This window comes from Syngnathus leptorhynchus, chromosome 3, assembly GCF_054491065.1.
Source record: "Syngnathus leptorhynchus isolate UIUO chromosome 3, UIUO_Slep, whole genome shotgun sequence".
Classification (NCBI taxonomy): Eukaryota; Metazoa; Chordata; class Actinopteri; order Syngnathiformes; family Syngnathidae; genus Syngnathus; species Syngnathus leptorhynchus.
Window position 1 is genome coordinate 3,641,070 of NC_141197.1, and position 18,805 is coordinate 3,659,874.

Genomic DNA, 18,805 nt, shown 5'->3' on the forward strand with positions numbered 1-18,805 from the left:
GGCTGTTTGGCGTGACAAGCTATGATCATGACTGTGAAAAAAAAGATACCAGTCAATCTCTCATCATTATTTATTTCTGTACAAAAGTCTCAAAAGACAAACATTAACGTCAGGCTCCAATTACATACAACACATTCATTTTGTTTCGCATATGCAAGTTTGCAAGAGGTTGAAACATTGATCTATTACCTCGACATGTACACAGAGGAAAGCAACAATGTTACAACTCAGATGATGTTCATTGCAGATGTGGATTGGTGGAGTCTGTACAATAAATAAGTATAAAATATATGCCATATCTGTGGAATTTTTAAAACAAGTCAAACATACAAAACACTGAATTACTCCTACAGCCTCCGAAAAAAGACCAGCTATTTCGGCAAAGGTAGGGTCCAGATTGGAACAAATGTTTCTGCAGGACTTTTAAATAAGAAAATTACATCTATAAAAACTCCATCGTTTGACATTTAGTGGATTCTTTAGTTATGGGCCTCTTGCTTGTTCAACACTAAAAATACAGAGCAATGTATCACATATACAAGCTACTATTACACAACCCTGCATTGGATGCTAACAATCACTATATTTTTCTTTTTGCTGAGTAATTGAGTTTAATAACATCGACATTTAGGACCCTTGTTTCACAGATTACCAATAGCCACACTTTCATGGAAGGATGCAGATGATACACATTTCATTTTGTTTTGACAAAATCTTGCTTATAATATTGATGTTGAAGAGGTCGCTGGTTGACATCATAGAAATCCAACACACAGTTGCAACAAAGAAGAAATGTCAGCGACCAAGACGCAAACTGTTGGAGATGTTCTGACTAACTCATTTTGCAAGAACCACACGAGAGACAGTATGCCCTTTAAGCACTTGCAAGCGGAGAGCTAGTCCGTTACTGTAGGTACAGCAATGTTCAAACAGACTCTGCCGTTAGTCTCTTACAAGAGCATATTTATTGAGAACAAGTAGGGTGGGGGTGACATTTGACATGTTTGGTGGTCACCTCAGCAAATGGTTAATCAGTGCAGAGGGTCCCAGTTGGTGGTCACCTCAGCAAATGGTTAATCAGTGCAGAGGGTCCCAGTTTATTGTTTTACGAGGTGTGGAAATAAAACCTAGTGGAGCATTTTAGATGACTAACTAAACAAGGATGTTTCCACACTATTTGGAAAGTTTCAACAACTGAATGGTTAAACTTTTCAGGGTCAAGGAAAGGTAAAAGGTTCAAACAAAGTTCATCATTGTAGTCTACATCCCAACATAATCATACGATCAAGATAGTTTATAAACCCTAACATATACCCAGCAGATGAGTGCTTTTAAATGTAAAGCACATACGCATAGATTTGTCTTTTTCCATAAGTAATATTTAGCTTGACAAAAATAAACTTTGTTGTTATCTAAGCTTCAGCTTTCAACTGAACTCTGGAGTTTTAGACGCTTAAAATATCTGACAAGCGTGGCCAACCAACCATCATCTGAGCAGCTTCTTAGCTTTCTTACACAGCAAAAAGGCTTTCACCTTGAACCAGCATGTGTCTTCTGACAATAACTCCTCAGGGGCATGTTATGCAAAATGCGCACAGTTAAATTGCCATATGTTTGACCAGCAGGACTATAGTAATGATTAATGTGCTCGTGATAGAAGTGCAGCATCTCAAACTTCCCGTTAATGTACGAATTCTACGTCGAGTTTAAGCCGTCTAGTAATGAGGTGGTCTCATAGTCATCCTGGACAATGCTTCCCATTCTCAACACAGCCAAGCAAACAATTCCTCTTCAAAAACACACCACTTGGACCTGGACCACAAAAGTCTATAGTCAACGTTGTCTGAGTGAGTATGTGTGTGTATTTTTTTGTTTTGATGATATTGCAGCCACATAGGCTCTTTGTTGTTCTTCCTGTTCTGCCTGTCACTCATAGCTTCATTTTCTGGACAACAGGGATTGGCAGGACCTGGTGGATCTTGGCTCTGTTGGGGTCCACTTCCAATCGAATCCAGTCAGGGTGGAATGAGCCCTTGAAGCCTACAAACGCCAATTTATCTACAGGAGGAAAACATTGAAGAGGGTGTGAGGACCTGACGTGAAGATTGTTGCTTCTAAGCAAGCTTCTTCTGGCTTGCGTGTCCAAAGCTGTTGAGTGGGTCTGGTTATTTTAGTCTCCTCTTCCAGTCCAAAACCACAAATGATTGTAGCACATAGTAAGTCTCAGTTCATAGATTATACCTCAGAGGGAAACTTTTCCTTTGCCAATGCAGGGCTCGAGATTAACTTTGTAACCTGACATTTTAGGGGCGCAAGTAGAAGATTTGTGTCAAGCAAGGGCTAGAGTAAATATCAAAGTGTAAATATTCATCCCACTTATTTACACTATATTACTGAAATGTGGAGTACGGGTTTGTCAGCAACAAAAAAATATTCAAGAATAGTTCTTTCATTTCAACCAGCAAATTACTGGTTGCCTGGGTGCGAGTAGATGGAAATTGCAGTTTCTCTGTCTCAAAGTTTGAGAGGCAAAATGCCACCATTTTGGTGCGACATGTTTACCTTTAATGTGTGAGGAATCCCTTGAGATAACATGTTCAGAATTGGCGTATTATAAATAAAATGTACCTAACTTGAATTATGATGTCTATTCATCATCTTTTACACAGATGTCAAACTCAAGGCCCGGGGGCCAGATATGGCCCGCCACATCATTTTATATGCGGAGACAAATTGTGCATCAAATTCATCATTACTAGAATTGCAAATTGTCTTCACTGTTAATAATATAAATTTTTTAAAATATTTGACCAGTTTTTACTCATCTGATATGAAAACAAGTTATTTGTCAGTTTGTTTTGTAGCTTTTACTGTATATAATATGAGGTGCTCATACATTTATTTGGGTTGACAGTCATAATGGCCCTCCTAAAGAAGCTATGACTACAATGCGGCCCACAAAAAAAAAAAAAAAAAATTGACACCTATGATCTAGTATCTAAACAAATGCTCTGTGCTTTCCAAATATTGTCAGATATGAATGTATGGATGCCCGAGTTTGGCATTTATTATTTTATGTCCTGAAACAGCATCACTCACTGTAAATTAGCAGACTGCTATTTTAGTAAACATTAAGGTTAACACAACACATTTAATTGAGAAACAAATCATATTTTGTTGTCAGAAATTACCTTTCAATGGCTTTCCTGAGTGCGCTCCAAGTCGCTCCAATACTTTGGTCCATGGACCTCTTGTTATCAGATGGCCTTTTGATGTCAGGAGAACAACAGAACTGGAGAAAGCATAGGACAAAATAACAATAATAAAGAAACCGTGGTTCAAGTCACTCCAATTAATCATGTTTCACAAACTTGAGTAAGGAAAATAATCATTTCAGTTGGATATTTTTACTTCAGTTCATTATGAATCAAAGATTTCTGTATTGTGTTGCTGGAGACATTGCAAAGCCTGCTCTTACCCATCTTTCAGTCCACTGATGTAGTTGTTTATCTGCGCAGGCACACCCTGAAGGATTGAGTTCCTGAAGGCTTTGCTCGCTATCACCTTACCATCATGCCCATCGATTACGGTTAACTGCACGCCATCTTCTGGTTGGTATAATTTCCGGCCATTCACCTGTCATTGCCAGTCATTCACATAACTTTTTTAAGTGCTACTACACACTGTTCAGCATCATCTAATCAGATTCTTAAAAGCAATGTTTGTAAATATACACTGTATTCTAAAAATAGAAGGTATATTAAATAAGGAAGAAAAAAGGAAAAAGTCTCAGCAGTTAGTAATTCAGGGTTACATGAGGCAAATGTGTGCTACTTTGAATACTTAAACATACATATGAACTGATATTAAGGTTTAGTACTACTTTCTCTACCTCAGTCATTAGCATTCCATTGGCTTTTATAACTAGTCAAGAGAACAGGGCCCAATTCAGAAAAGGTCCTTGGAGGACCCAGATTATGTATCATTTCCACTAATCTGCGCAATGAATGGAAAATAGTTAGGTGGTTTGGTGTAGCCTAATGTGCATTTCTGAGGTGGGGCAAACCTGAGCAAACAGACAATTTGAAGGAACCAATCAGCAAAGAGCGGCATGACTTTGAGGGGGGGAAAAAATCTATCTTCCTTTGAAATAAATGCTTCCAGTGCCATCAACACCTGATACAACATTGGGTCTGGTTTACCAAGCTCCATGAATGAATTGAAATTTAGGGAATAGTAGTAAAACAAAATAACATTAAGCATTGAGCACAAATTTGAACATAATACCTTGGTCCCACAGCTCAAATCCTAAAATATGACCATGTATTTGTACTGAATTATAATTCAAAACTAACATTTGTAACATTTTGCAGTGTATGCAAATCTTAAGTCAGAGCCGTGAGGACAAACTCCAACGCAAAGGAAAAAAAAAATTACCTCCGTAAAGGCAAAGTCCTCCTTAATGTGGAAAAAACGAGTATTATAGGACTCTAGTTTGACTTCCAGTAAGTGCTCTGGTGAGTGCTGAAACAAACAAAAATAAATATAATGAGACAATTTTGACATTTGAGAGAGACCGAGTTGCCACAATAAGACAAGAAATAAATAGATATACATCTGACTTTTGTATAAATAATTTTTTTATTTATAAATTATTTTATAAAATCACTACTTCAATCAAGATCAAGTATTAATGTCAGTGTTGGTTCCTAATAATTAGTGCATGTTTACCTCTTGCTGGCGATACAGGTTCTAAGCTCATATACTTGCAATAATAAAGTATTTCTCTCTCTCTCTCTGTCTCTCTCTCTTCATCTATCTATCTATTTATGATTTTTAATTGGAATCTTCACTTTGAACATTAAAAGCACTTATATGCTTGCCCACAATTTTTAATTTTAGATGATTTTTCAGATGACAAACCCATTTCAGATGAAAATAAACCTAAGACTGTTGAACTACATTCAGCAAGCCAACATGTTCATTATCAAACTTTCCAAAATATTTGTATAATGTCTACTCCACCATAACTTGAGCATTTGAATATTATTTGAGTATGAAATCTATTTTTTCCCATTTCTCACCAGTCTGTCATTTGGGATCTTCCTGGGCATTGGCACATCTACGACAGGCAGCTCAGCATGTTTTGGATAGGCCTGTGCCATGCAATTGCTGGGTGGACTCCCTTTAGGGATGACTGCTGTTATCTTTACCCTCTCGCATCCTTTGAGGGAGCAAAAGGCAAATTGCTCCTTGTCATTATGAGCCTGAACCTTCAAGAAGAGCAGCCTGCAAAATACATCACAACAAAACACAGAACCACCAGTTAGTTTGGAAGTATTAACATGATTAAAATCAATGCTCTGTCTGTAGTTGTGTGTGTGTGTGTGTGTGTGTGTGTGTGTGTGTATATATATATATATATATATATATATATATATATATATATATATATATATATATATATATATATATATATATATATATTAAAGGAATATAAGAGTTTGAGCTTAAAGTAGTTCATTAGACATCCTGTGTATGAGAGTATGAAACTGTAAAGTGCTGAGTGTGTGACGGTGGGAACAAAACAAGACATGTGGTGCAAGGATGAATGAGAATGGAATGTTCCAGAACAAAAGATAACCCAGGAGCAGCAAGGACGACAAGATAACCCAGGGCCAGCTGGTGGATAACAACTGGTGACCCTGTATGGAAAACTACAACCAGGAGGAGCGAGCAAGTGATTCTGCAGGAGAAGAAAGACCAATGAGAGCAAGCTAAAGTTAACTGCAGTATACACATAGCCAATAGAGTAATGACAGAATGCCTTTGTTGATGTTCCATTTGCATATTGTGTAGTATAACTCATGGCTGGGCAACTCGAAAGTAGAGTACGTCTGCTGGTGGCAACAGAGGTGTACAGAGGTGTATTGAGAGGGACCCGAGACCCAGGGGCATGTATTAGATCTGTGTGTTAGGAATAAATCCACTCGTGTGTGAAAATGCTGGCTTCCTGATACCTTTCTATTGCAGAACGAGCGTGCATATTGTTGGATGAGTGGCAGTTGGGTAAGGTCACAAATTGGAGTCAGATTAGTAACTTGAGTTTATGTTAAATTAGAAATAAATCCCAACAATTTATGGTGACCCCGGCGTGATGCAAGAGAGGTAAAAGAAGTCCGGGACTTCGATAAAAACCACAAGAGTCCGGGACCCACGTCCACACCAGGTGACGACCTGATAAATATATATATATATATATATATATATATATATATATATATATATATATATATATATATATATATATATATATAAACACACACACGTATATATCCATCCATCCATCCATTTTCTGAACCGCTGGAGCCTATCCCAGCCTTCTTCGGGCAGCAGGCGGGGGACACCCTGAATTAGTTGCCAGCCAATCGCAGGGCACACATAGACGAACAACCATCCGCACTCACACTCACACCTAGGGGCAATTTGGAGTGCTCAATCGGCCTACCAAGCATGTTTTGGGGATGTGGGAGGAAACCGGAGTGCCCGGAGAAAACCCATGCGGGCTCGGGGAGAACATGCAAACTCCATACAGGGAGGGCCGGAGGTGGAATCGAACCCGCACCCTCCTAACTGTGAGGCGGACGTGCTACCCTGTCTGTCTGTCCGTCCGTCCGTCCATCTATCTATCAGTACAAAATGTCGATGTCTATACACATAGTTATATTGCATATATGATGTTATTAAGAGGTAGATTAGGACACTTAAGTTCTCCCTTTGCGCTAAATTATGCAAAAATTTTTACATTTTTACTACATTTTTAGTTCGAGCAACTACCGTAATTTTTGGACTATAAATCGCGGTATTTGTCATAGTTTGGGTGGGGGGCGACTTATGTGATTTTTTTCACAAATTTTCAAAATTCAAAAATCCGCGATGTAGTGAAACCGTGATAAACGAACCGCAATGTAGCAAGGGATTACTGTCATTTGAACTTCAAGTGACGTCACCCGTGCTGCGTGGCGGTTGTTTACATAAAGGGCAAAGGATTTGATCACGGGATGACGAAGGGCCCCACGTACTACCGGCATCATTTGCGACTTTGTTTGTGACACGGAGGACGAAGAGTTTGAAGGATTTAATGATTTGGAGTAACCGAAGGTTTGAAAAACTATTATGGCTTTTACGCACGCCCGGTCCTTCTCGACGGGAGCTCTCGTTCATCTCTGTGGATGGAAGTCGGGCGCCGGCGCTTGGCCGGGTGGCTGTCCGGGGACGGTGGATGGGGCTCGGACATGGCTTTTACGCACGACCGGTCATACTCTATGGAGTTTTCTTTCACCTCCGTGGCTGGAAGTTCAGTAGTTGTTGGCTCGTTGAACTTTTGTTTAGTTAAATAAAGAGCCGTTTACCAAACCCATATCTTTCCTGGTACTTTGTTAACGCTACAATACAGTTATATTCTAGATCTCGGCAGTGCACGCGCGGCGTTGTTGACATAAATATACTAAATATATATAAATATACTTTATATATCGTTATATGGGTCTGTGGAATCATGAGAAATGCAACTTACAACGGGTCCGACGTCAGCATACGCGGCGCATACATTGCATTGTTTACATAAAGCACGATAGATGGATTTTATGAATTGGAGTGACACAGATAGTTTGATAAACGTGTTATTTATGTAATACTTACTTGAATAACTCTGAATGTTACATCAGGCCCGTTCTCAGCTCCTCGTTTGTGTATATGTCACGTTAGCATACCGTATCGTTTAGCCTGTTGTTGCTGGTTCATGTCTGTTTTTGGTGTTGGATTTTGACAAATAAATTTGCCCCAAAAGTGCGACTTATACTCCGGTGCGACTTATATATGTTTTATTTTCACTTTATTCTGCATTTTATGGCTGGTGCGATTTATACTCCGGAGCGACTTAGTCCGAAAATTACGGTAATTTAAACACTATCATATTAAAGAGACAACATAGATATGAAACATTTATTGGATTTACTTATTTCTTTCAATGAACAAAAACCAACATCAAACACTACTATTGATCATATACAAACTGATGGAAGCATTTTACGTGCAGAAACCCATCACTCCAAATCACTCAAAGATAACATCGTTTATGGACAGTTCCTCAGACAAGTTATGTCAGAGGGGGTAATTAGGAGAAGCAAGAACCTTATTACTGTGGTGTCTTCGCTGTAGCCATTGGGGAACCTAAGCTTGCAAGTAAAAATTGGTTGCCCCGAGAGGTCAATTGTAATTATAGTGTTTTTGGGGATATTTGAATGGACATTCATACTCACCCACCATGTTAATTATTTTTTAATTAATTTTTGAATTTGTTTCTGAACACGTTATATGCAAATAGTACTGTATTGTATGAGTGGCGAGTATTTGGGGATTTCAATAAGGCACCTGGGACAACTACGAGGGTCCTCAGTACCCGGAAGTAGTTGACAGTGAGCAGAAGTTACGCTGGGTCTTGAGTGTAACTGCCGCTGTTGTGTGTGTTGCAGTAAATTTATTATTTTAACAACAAACCCGGCAGGCTGTACTTCCTGAGACTGCTCAAGAAGTTCAACCTGCCGCGGGAGCTGCTGAAGACCTTCTACACTGCCATCATCCAGTCTGTCCTCTGCACCTTCATCACTGTCTGGTTTGGATCAGCCTCCAAACAAGACAAGCACAGACTGCAACGGACAATCAGGACTGCAGAAAAGATCATTGGAATCAACCTCCCATCTATCCAAGACTTGTACCTGTCCAGGACCAGGAAACACGCAAGCAACATCTCTACAGACCCTTCTCACCCAGGTTACAGTCTGTTTGAACTACTCCCCTCCGGACGGCGATACAGAGCTCTGTACGCCAAAACCAGCAGACACAGAGACAGCTTCTTCCCCCAGGCTGTTGCTCTGATGAACTCACACCACTCTTAGAGTCTCAGAGTCATTTCTGTGCTATAACATCCTGCTCTCCACACCTTTTTGGATTGTCTACACTGTTTGCACTATGTGTCTTCTCTGCATCCATTGCAGCCTGGTCATCTTGGAAGTAGGACCCTCCCATCTGTGGTCTCTTCTCAAGGTTTCTCACTTCCCCTAGTCGGAGATTTGAGTTATTCCTTGCCCTCATGGGAGTTTAAGATCAGGGGATGGCTGAGAATATTGTCATTTGTCATTTTCACATGTCCTGAGTGTTGTTAGTCACCTAAATGTTGAACAGAGACTGTGATGTAACGAAGTCAAATTCCTTGTTTGGCACGCTCAAATATGGCGAATAAATTCTTCTCGAATCTTGAATGCGTGGAGTGAGCATTTGAGCTAGAGCATTTTCTATTCGGGCTCCAGAGCTCTGGAATGCCCTACCAATGGATATTAGAACTGCTACCTCAGTAGAAACATTTAAAACACGTTTAAAGACATATTTCTATGATATGGCCTTTAATTAACCTTTAGTGGCCGATTCGGCTGGAGTTTGTTGCTGGGGAGGTGGTTAGGTGACACCCAAGCTGACGGTGGCTATCTAGATTCTCGTGGACCAATTCAGCATGAGGGAACTGCAGCGGATGACCCTCCTAGAGGACACTGCCAGGACAATCAAAGGCACCTCCGACAGCTCTTCGCTTTGGCCTGGACATCCACTTTTTGATTTCCATATTATGTATTTTATGTGCCCTCTTTGCATCCATTGCAGCCTGGTGATCCTGAAAAGGGGATCCTTCCATCTGTGGTCCCTTCTCAAGGTTTCTCAAGGAGTTTTTCCTTGCCCTTTTGGGAGCTCAAGATCAGGAGATGCTTTGAGAATAATTGTCAATTGATTGTCTATGTGAAGCCCTTTGAGAGTGCTTGTGATTTAGGGCTATACAAATAAACTTGACTTGACGTGATTTGCCTCTATGCGTCCGACAGAATATAAAAAAAACTATTCATAAATTATAGGATGTCTACACATGTTTATTTGTTGAAATGTCCATGTGGTATTATCGATGTTGGACAAAGTACAATCATAAATTGAGAATAGTACAGCACAAAGCTGCAATCAAAAATGGTAATGGACGACATCAGAGGTCACAAATTCCACTCTTTGAGATCTGGTGCTTTGCATGTTTTATATGGCTTCCTACTGCAACACACCTGATAAAATTTGCGTATGACGTCACCAAAGGGGGTGGGGTATTAACAGCACAATGGTGGAAAATGTGACAACTCAACGTCCAAAAGCTCTGACCAATTATCACCAAAATTTGTGTGAGCAAGTTTAGGCATGAGATAATTATTCTCTAAAATATTAGAACAAAACTTGCAATAATTAACTTGCAAAAATTACCTACTTCATGTTGTGAGGTTGCCTGTCCATATGTTGCCTCATAAAAAAGAAGTAGGTGCCTGATTATCACCCAAATTGAGTGGAAATATGTATAAAAATATCCATCCATCCATCCATCCATCCATCCATCCATCCATCCATCCATCCATCCATCCATCCATCCATCCATCCATCCATCCATCCATCCATCCATCCATCCATCCATCCATCCATCCATCATAATCTGAAAATGCATATTTGCACGTAACTCGCAATATTTAGGAAGAGTGACATTTGTACAAATCCATAACAAATAACACATTTGTAAGACATTTTTGTGTGTCTGACCCTGTGTCTTCCTCCCAGTAGTAATAGCTCCTGGTCAGATGTGAGTGGTTGAGCTTCTCCCTCTGCATTGTTCTTATGAAGACTCCTGTCTTCCGGGTCTGTTTGGTCAGGCGATTGTGAATGTCTGAGATGACAACAAAGGTAGTGCCTTGAGGGTAGCACACACCCACATTGATCCAGTCATTTCTGTAATAAAAAAAGATATCAAGAAGTCCAAAGGATTAGTCTTTTGCGGGTATTTAATACCCTAATAAAAACTTGGAATAGTTGGACTACAATACTTAGTTGTTATGGAACACATGTCTCTCAAAATTGAGCATTAAACTTGTAAAGTTAGATTTTTTTTGGGTGAAACAGCCATTGAAATAATTTACTAGAAGGCCACTGTAAAATTCTGTTAGAACATGTTCGTACTGCCAGTCCAGTAACATTAGCCTATCGCATTGGGTATCTACCAAATGTCTTTTCCTGATTGGTCCGTAGCATTAGGATTACGCAGCACGTAGTGACGTAGCCGGATGTTGGAAGCATACACCTTCCTGAATGCAGCGTGTTTTCCTGCTCCCGCAATTAAAAGATTAGTTTTGCATGTCGTCCTTATACATTTTGTACCTAGCGTGAGTACAGAATATTACAGCCACCATCTATCAGATTATACCCCAGAACTATTCCGGTCACGCAGCATGCCATTGACTTTTGACAAAGACAAAAGTCAATGGCATGCTGCGAGACCTGCTGCACACCTGCAAATGGTGCCATTGTCATTTTCATTGCTATCAATGCTGCAGCGTCAGATGAGCAACAGGTGCCAATAATAAACCACCAAGAAAGACTTGGCCATTTTTGCGAGTACCCAAAGTACTGCAAACAATAAGTTTTGCTGCCTGTCATACTAATTGACCAGAGTTTTGAAGATTAAATGCTGATATAATCTTAATCTTGAAAAGGCCCATCATAGTAAGTGAATCTCCATCCGCTCACAAACCTATTAAGACACAATGTCTAAGTATTGCTGGGACAGGTTTCATGGGGCTTTCTGGGCTGTATAGAGCCAGGACCACTAGGAAAGCTAGGGCTATTCTGTCCAACCCTGCCTGTTAGGGTTGATAGATTAGTTTGATCCTATGCTTATGTTGAAATGTAACCTGTAATATTTAACCAAATATTGTCCTGTCTTAACAAAGTAGTAAAACAAAGTGCTAAGATCCCTTGAACTGATTGACCAGCTGCAGAGGAAGCAATCTAAGTTGTTCTGTTTACACAACATCGTAAAGCACCCCCTGCTATGATTTGACCAGAGGCCAGGGGTTCACCCCCACCCTGTCCACTCTCACTCCCACCTTGCTTTCTCTCAATAAATACTCTCTTGCAAGAATCCAAAGTCAGACTTTGTTCGAACATCGCTGTATGCACAGTGACGAACAAATTCTCCACTTGCAAGTGCTCAAAGGGCATACTGTCTCCCGTGTGGTTCTTGCGAATAAATTAGAGTGAGCACCACTCTAACACTGCCCACCTGCTGGCTTTCCACTACAGGGTCCTGCCGTCTGGTCGCTGGTACTTGTTATCTAGGCTCAGAACAAATAGGTATAGGAACACCTTAGTGCCAACCACTAAGTATTTACCTGGTCTTCTTGAACCAGGTATTGTGAACCTGCCCCAAAGGTATAGGTGTCTGGATGCTGCACAATGTAATGATTATGATTGTGTAATTGAACCCAGCACCTGCCCATATTGTGTGATGTTGATAAATGAATGGTGACTGTGTTGTTCTGTTGTTGCAAAAGAAATTGCCACCCCGGGGGATAATAAAGATCCTGAAGTCTGAGTATATATACGTTCATAGGCTTTAAATCCATGCTAATTGCTTTGAATGCAATATTAGTATGGTGGTAACAAAATTTATATACCTACTATCTGCTTACTCAATTAGGGTGTCATGATTACTTTCTGTATGGCTTACTGACAGGACCTTATTCAGTGTGAATTCAGGGGCATGCTAAGCACAGTTGGATGCCTGGAAGAGAATGGTCATTTTTTGAGGGTGTGTGTGTGTGTGTGTGTGTGTAAACATTTACTTCAAACATAAGCAAGCAAATTTTCATTTGGATTTTATTTCACAATCAGCTATGGACATATGTAACTGGTGGCATTTTTACTCCTACGACAACCACCTAACTTGAGGAACTCACACTGCCAGCTTGAAGGTGCAGAATTCTAACGTGTTGAGTTAACTTGCTTTTTAACTGTAAAGATGGACTTGGGCCTTTCTATGCCCCCTCTATTTAAGCAGGATGCCCCTTTAAAATGAACACAAATGTATTATTGAGCTACAGATCAACGTGCACCTACGTAAAACATTTATGACGGCAAACACACACGTCCAGTTGTTTATTGTCTTCCCTAACCACATTTGTGCTAACCAGTGCGCCACCATACCTCAATTTGAATAATAATAATCATCATCATCATCATCATCATCATCATCATCATCATTCACCTCCAAGTTTAGAAGGTTGTGGGTTTGATTTTAATTTTAAACTCATGTAAATTTAAGGTATTTCATACAGTTTGTTCAATGTTATCTGACTCTTCAGATATGAATGAAAGGCAATCTGTGTTTTTAGAGTTGTTCACATCTGCTTGAGTGGCTTATATTTGTTTATTTTGTCATTTGAAAAGTAAAGACAATTGTGACAATGAAAACTGTTTTATAACAGTGTGTAGTTTCATGAAACCTTTGTAGTTAAAAAATGTTCGAAAAAACTATCGATCAAATCTGTCCCTTCTTGCAAAAGGTTTGGACACCCCTGATTTAGGCCATTACAATTGACAATGAAGGAAGAAAATCTATGCAGCAAGTTAGTTAAACTCAAGTCAATCAAGATAGATTTATCTGGACTTTTGGGATTAGACCTGGTGGGAAAGTTGACTAAATGTCTGAGATTAGTAGAATTAAAATATCTTTTACATTAATCAGAAGTTGTATTTAACTAGTCCCCGTTTTCTACTAGTCAGAGCTTAGCCATCATCTTTGGAAAACAGTGACTCTACGACGATGCTGCTGAGTTATGTAGTTCGTCCAGTAATAACCTTATATGTTATTACTGCCCAACACTTGAGTGCAATCTTTATTCAGCATTAATGTACGTATACATACCTGTGCTATATGTGTGTTCGCCACTGAACTTCTCGAAAAAAAATTGTCACTCAACGATCCACATTTGTAATCGTGCATTTTGAGGGCAACAGAATCGCTGTTTTTTTGTGTTCCACTGTGTCTACGTTTTCATCTTGCTACTATAAACCATGATATGTTCACTTACTTGTTGAAGTTAATAAGCCAGATGGTAACCTCAGCAGGTGCGGCTTGGTCCCAATGGATGGTATACCCCTTTGCCAAAGTGACAACTGGTTGGAACTGCTGGTAGTGCTTCCTCTTTCCCAACGCACCCTCTAAAATTAGGGGTCGGTCAGGGTATTCATCTCTTACTATGTGCATGTTCAGATTGGCAGGATTACGTGTCTGGACGTAGAGCTGTAGGAAATAAACATTGCGTTGTTAGGCTGATCTAAGTCTTATTTTTTGGGGGTATTTGGTGTATTATTTAGTAAATTGAAAAGGTTTGAATATAAATGTTTATGTACATGTTTGTTTATTTCGGCTTGTACATTGTCACCATTCATTACAATTCATCCACTGTATTACATGACTTGCTGAAATGGGATGAAGCAATTCTGCTTATCTAGTCCTGCCCAGATTTCAACCAAGGATTTACATAGTTACACTTCTATTTTGTTACTTATAAAGTGAACAAAAAACAAGTTTGACATTCTAAATTGGATATAACAAATATTGTTACTTATAAAGTGAAAAAAACAAGAGTGATATTCTAAATTGGATAGTAGTGTTTTGTGTCCCAGTGTCCAAATGACCAGGATTCTTGAGCATTCATAAGAGTCATTTGTCAGAATCTAAACTCTATCCTATTTTCTACTACGACTTGTACTATTTAGGGTCACATTTAGGGTCACAAAGTAGGTCGAACCCATCCCAGCAAACTGGGCAAAATGCAAAGTGATACCAAAACTAAATTCTGATACCACTAGTACTTTTGAAATTTGAAAAAAAAAAGTTATCATTTCAAAGAAAGACCTATATTGTTTACATATCCCAATAAAGTATTTTTCCTTAAAATTGGATGAGTCTAATGGCAATTGTCAGTTTCTATATATTTTTTTCACTTGGTCATAAATTAAACATTTTGAATCGAACATGCAAGAAAATTAAGCTGAATGGATGGATGATGGATGGATGGACCGATGAAAAGATAGTTCAATCAATAAATGAATGGATAGATGTATAGATGGATGGATGGACTGATGGAAAGATGGCATGCTTGACATATAAACAAACGAGAAGCTGACGGGTCTGGCGTAACATTCATCTGTGTCACTCCAATTCATTAAATCCATCGATCTTGCTTTATGTAAACAATGCTGCGTATGCGCCGCATATGCTGACGTCGGATCCGTTGTAAGTTGCATTTCTAATGATTCCACAGACCAATATTACGATGTATAAAGTATATTTCAAATAACTATCATATTACAACAACACTATAAAACCATCTGTGTCACTCCAAATCATTAAATCCATCGATCAAATTCCTTGTTCTTTATGTCAACGCCGCGCGTGCGCTGCAGAGATCTAGTATATAACTATATTGTAGCGTTAACAAAGTACCAGGAAAGATGTGGGTTTGGTAAACGGCTCTTTATTTAACAAAACAAGAGTTCAACGAGCCAACAACTACTGAACTTCCAGCCACGGAGGTGGAAGAGAGCTCCATAGAATAGGACTGGGCATGCGTAAAAGCCATGTCCGAGCCCCATCCACCGTCCCCGGACAGCCACCCGGCCGAGCGGCGGCCCCTGACCTCTATCCACGGAGGTGAAAGAGGGCTACCGTCGAAAAGGACCGGGTGTGCGTAAAAGCCATAATAGTTTTTCAAACCTTCGGTGTCACTCCAAATCATTAAATCCTTCAAACTCTTCATCCTTCGTGTCACTTACAAACAAAGCCGCTAATGATGCGGGTAGTACGTCATCTTCATCATTCCATGATCAAATCCTTTGTCCTTCATGTAAACAACCGCCGCGCGGCACAGGTGACATCACTTGCAGTTCAAGTACAAACAAAGCCGCTAATGATACGTGGGGCTGAATACGTGGGGGCCTTCGTCATCTTTGTCATCCCATGATCAAATCCTTGGCCCTTTGTGTAAACAACAGCCGCGCGGCACGGGTGACGTCACTTGCAGTTCAAATGACAGTAATCCCTTGCTACATCGCGGTTCGTTTATCGCGGTTTCACTACATCGCGGATTTTTTAATTTTGAAAATTTCTGAAAAAAATCATATATATAAGTCGCTCCTGAGTATAAGTCGCCCCCCCCCCCAAACTATGACAAAAAACGCGACTTATAGTCCGGAAATTATATACCGTAATTTTCGGACTATTAGTCGCTCCGGAGTCGCACCACCCATAAAATGCACAATAACGTGAAAAAAACCATATATAAGTCGCTCCGGAGTATAAGTCGCACTTTTGGGGCAAATGTATTTGTCAAAATCCAACACCAAAAACAGACACGAACCAGCAACAACAGGCTAAACAATACGGTATGCTAACGTGACATACACAAACGAGAGGCTGAGAACGGGCATAACGTAACATTCAGAGTTATTCAAATGATTATTACATAAATAACACATTTATCAAACCATCTGTGTCACTCCAAATCATAAAATACATCGATCATTGATCGTGTAATCAATGCCGAGTACGCGCGCCGTCGGACTCGTGATTTGCATGTCTAATTATTCCACAGACCCATATAACGATATATAAAGTATATTTCAAATAACTATCATATAGCAACAATATTACCAAACCATCTGTCACTCCAAATCATAAAATACATCGATCATCGATCGTGTAAACAATGCCGCGTACGCGCGCCGTCGGACTCGTGATTTGCATGTCTAATTATTCCACAGACCCATATAACGATATACAAAGTATATTTCAAATAACTATCATATAGCAACAATATTACCAAACCATCTGTCACCCCAAATCATAAAATCCATCGATCATTGATCGTGTAAACAATGCCACGTACGCGCGCCGTCGGACTCGTGATTTGCATGTCTAATTATTCCGGAGACCCACATAACGATATACAAAGTATATTTCAAATAACTATCATATAGCAACAATATTACCAAACCATCTGTCACTCCAAATCATAAAATCCATTGATCAGTGATCGTGTAAACAATGCCACGTACGCGCGCCGTCGGACTCGTGATTTGCATGTCTAATTATTCCACAGACCCATATAACGATATATAAAGTATATTTCAAATAACTATCATATAGCAACAATATTACCAAACCATCTGTCACTCCAAATCATAAAATATATCGATCATCGATCGTGTAAACAATGCCGCGTACGCGCGCCGTCGGACTCGTGATTTGCATATCTGGCGTGATGTGTGCTCGCATGCTGTCCATCACAAGTAGAGCTTGCATCCTAAATTGCATTGCTGCCCCTACTGTTGTTTTTTTTTTTTTTTACATCACCACACTAAATTCTCTTCACCAGACCTGTGTTGTGCCACTCATCCCCAGTCAGCCCAGCACAGGTGTGGCTCATCTCAATCAACCAAGCTGTTCCAGATCATCTCGTCAGAGGCTGTCTACAAAACCCCCTGAGAGACAGTGCTCGACGCTTCGACGTTAACCTTCCGTGGTCAGCGCTCAACTCCACGTCAAACCAGTGTCTCCTCCCTCCTATCCACCTTGGATCACCTTTTCGTGAGAGAAGTAAATATATTGTTTTTGCCCTAAAACCTCAGTCTCTGTGTCTTGTCTCCTGGGTCCTCTGCACTTTTGGCTCACCACCCCACCTGAGCGTAACAGAACGTCGAAGCCATCATGAGCCAAGCCGGGACCCCGGGGGCCGGGCAGCCAAGATCATCCGAATTACGTGAGTTGGTTTTTGGTCAAGCTAAAGAGGTCTCCTCACTGCAGCAAGAATTAGATAAGGCTTTCCCGACCGTCTTGTCTCAAATCACTGCTCTGGAGAGGACGTCTCAAACCACAGTTGGTTCTGTGGCAACACTTTCCAACCAAGTGCAGTCTATTGCAGGAGCTCTATCTGGCATTCAACGGTCCCTGGATGCACTTACAGTCCGTTCCTCGGCCGAAGGAAATCCCGCTCCCGTTCATGGCCCTGCCTCTGCTTCCAACCAACAACCCAGCCCTGTCCTTCCCAACCCACAGCAGTCTCAGTCCGAGCCTGGCCTAGTCAGCCCTAGGCCTTTCAACGGTGACTTCAATCTGAGCAGAGGTTTTTTGGCACAATGTGAGTTACTTTTTACCCATCAGCCCTCTAAATATTCCTCTGACGGGTCTAAAATTGCTTTTGTCATGTCCCTTCTGGTCGAGGACGCCCTCCGCTGGGCTATTGCGGCAGTTGAGAACAACCCAGTTTTTCTTACCGACTACTCACAGTTCAAGAGTGAGTTTCGGGCTGTGTTTGATCACCCTGCAGATGGTCAAGATGCTTCTAGCCGCCTGCTGGTTATCCGCCAGGGGTCACGTTCAGTGGCTCAATATACGCTGGAATTTCGGATCCTTGCTGCAGAGAGCCGTTTTTTTTGTGGCCAGGAAGGATGGCGGCCTGAGACCTTGCTTTGACTACCGTGGTCTTAATGACATCACAGTAAAAAACAAGTACCCTTTGCCCCTTATTAGTTCCACTTTTGAGCCTCTTACTCATGCCCGGGTGTTCACCAAGCTAGATCTCCGCAACGCCTACCACTTAGTCCGGATCAGAGAGGGCGACGAATGGAAGACAGCTTTCAACACCCATCTTGGCCATTTTGAGTACCTTGTGATGCCTTTTGGCTTGTCCAACGCACCAGCGGTTTTCCAATGCCTGGTAAATGATGTGTTAAGAGACATGTTGAACGTCTTTGTGGTGGTGTACCTGGACGACATCCTCATCTTCTCCAGGTCATTGAAGGAACACCACCAGCATGTGCGTTTGGTTCT

General features: G+C 40.6%; 1 protein-coding gene across 6 annotated transcripts in view; it reads right to left on the minus strand.

Annotated features, from left to right (window-relative positions):
* cemip (cell migration inducing hyaluronidase 1) overlaps positions 1 to 18,805 on the minus strand; it is a 166,337-nt gene continuing 147,532 nt past the window's right edge. For 3 of the 6 annotated variants that reach the window (XM_085906791.1, XM_085906792.1, XM_085906793.1), the window contains 7 exons: positions 14,001 to 14,212; positions 10,675 to 10,860; positions 5,085 to 5,289; positions 4,438 to 4,524; positions 3,479 to 3,636; positions 3,192 to 3,292; positions 1 to 2,058 (listed from right to left, as the gene is read on the minus strand). In XM_085906791.1, the coding sequence (XP_085762917.1) occupies positions 1,931 to 2,058; positions 3,192 to 3,292; positions 3,479 to 3,636; positions 4,438 to 4,524; positions 5,085 to 5,289; positions 10,675 to 10,860; positions 14,001 to 14,212 (1,077 nt within the window). In that variant the 3' untranslated portion in view covers positions 1 to 1,930. The remainder of the gene's footprint in view (positions 2,059 to 3,191; positions 3,293 to 3,478; positions 3,637 to 4,437; positions 4,525 to 5,084; positions 5,290 to 10,674; positions 10,861 to 14,000; positions 14,213 to 18,805) is intronic. The other 3 variants (XM_085906795.1, XM_085906794.1, XM_085906796.1) reach the window with 2 other exon arrangements.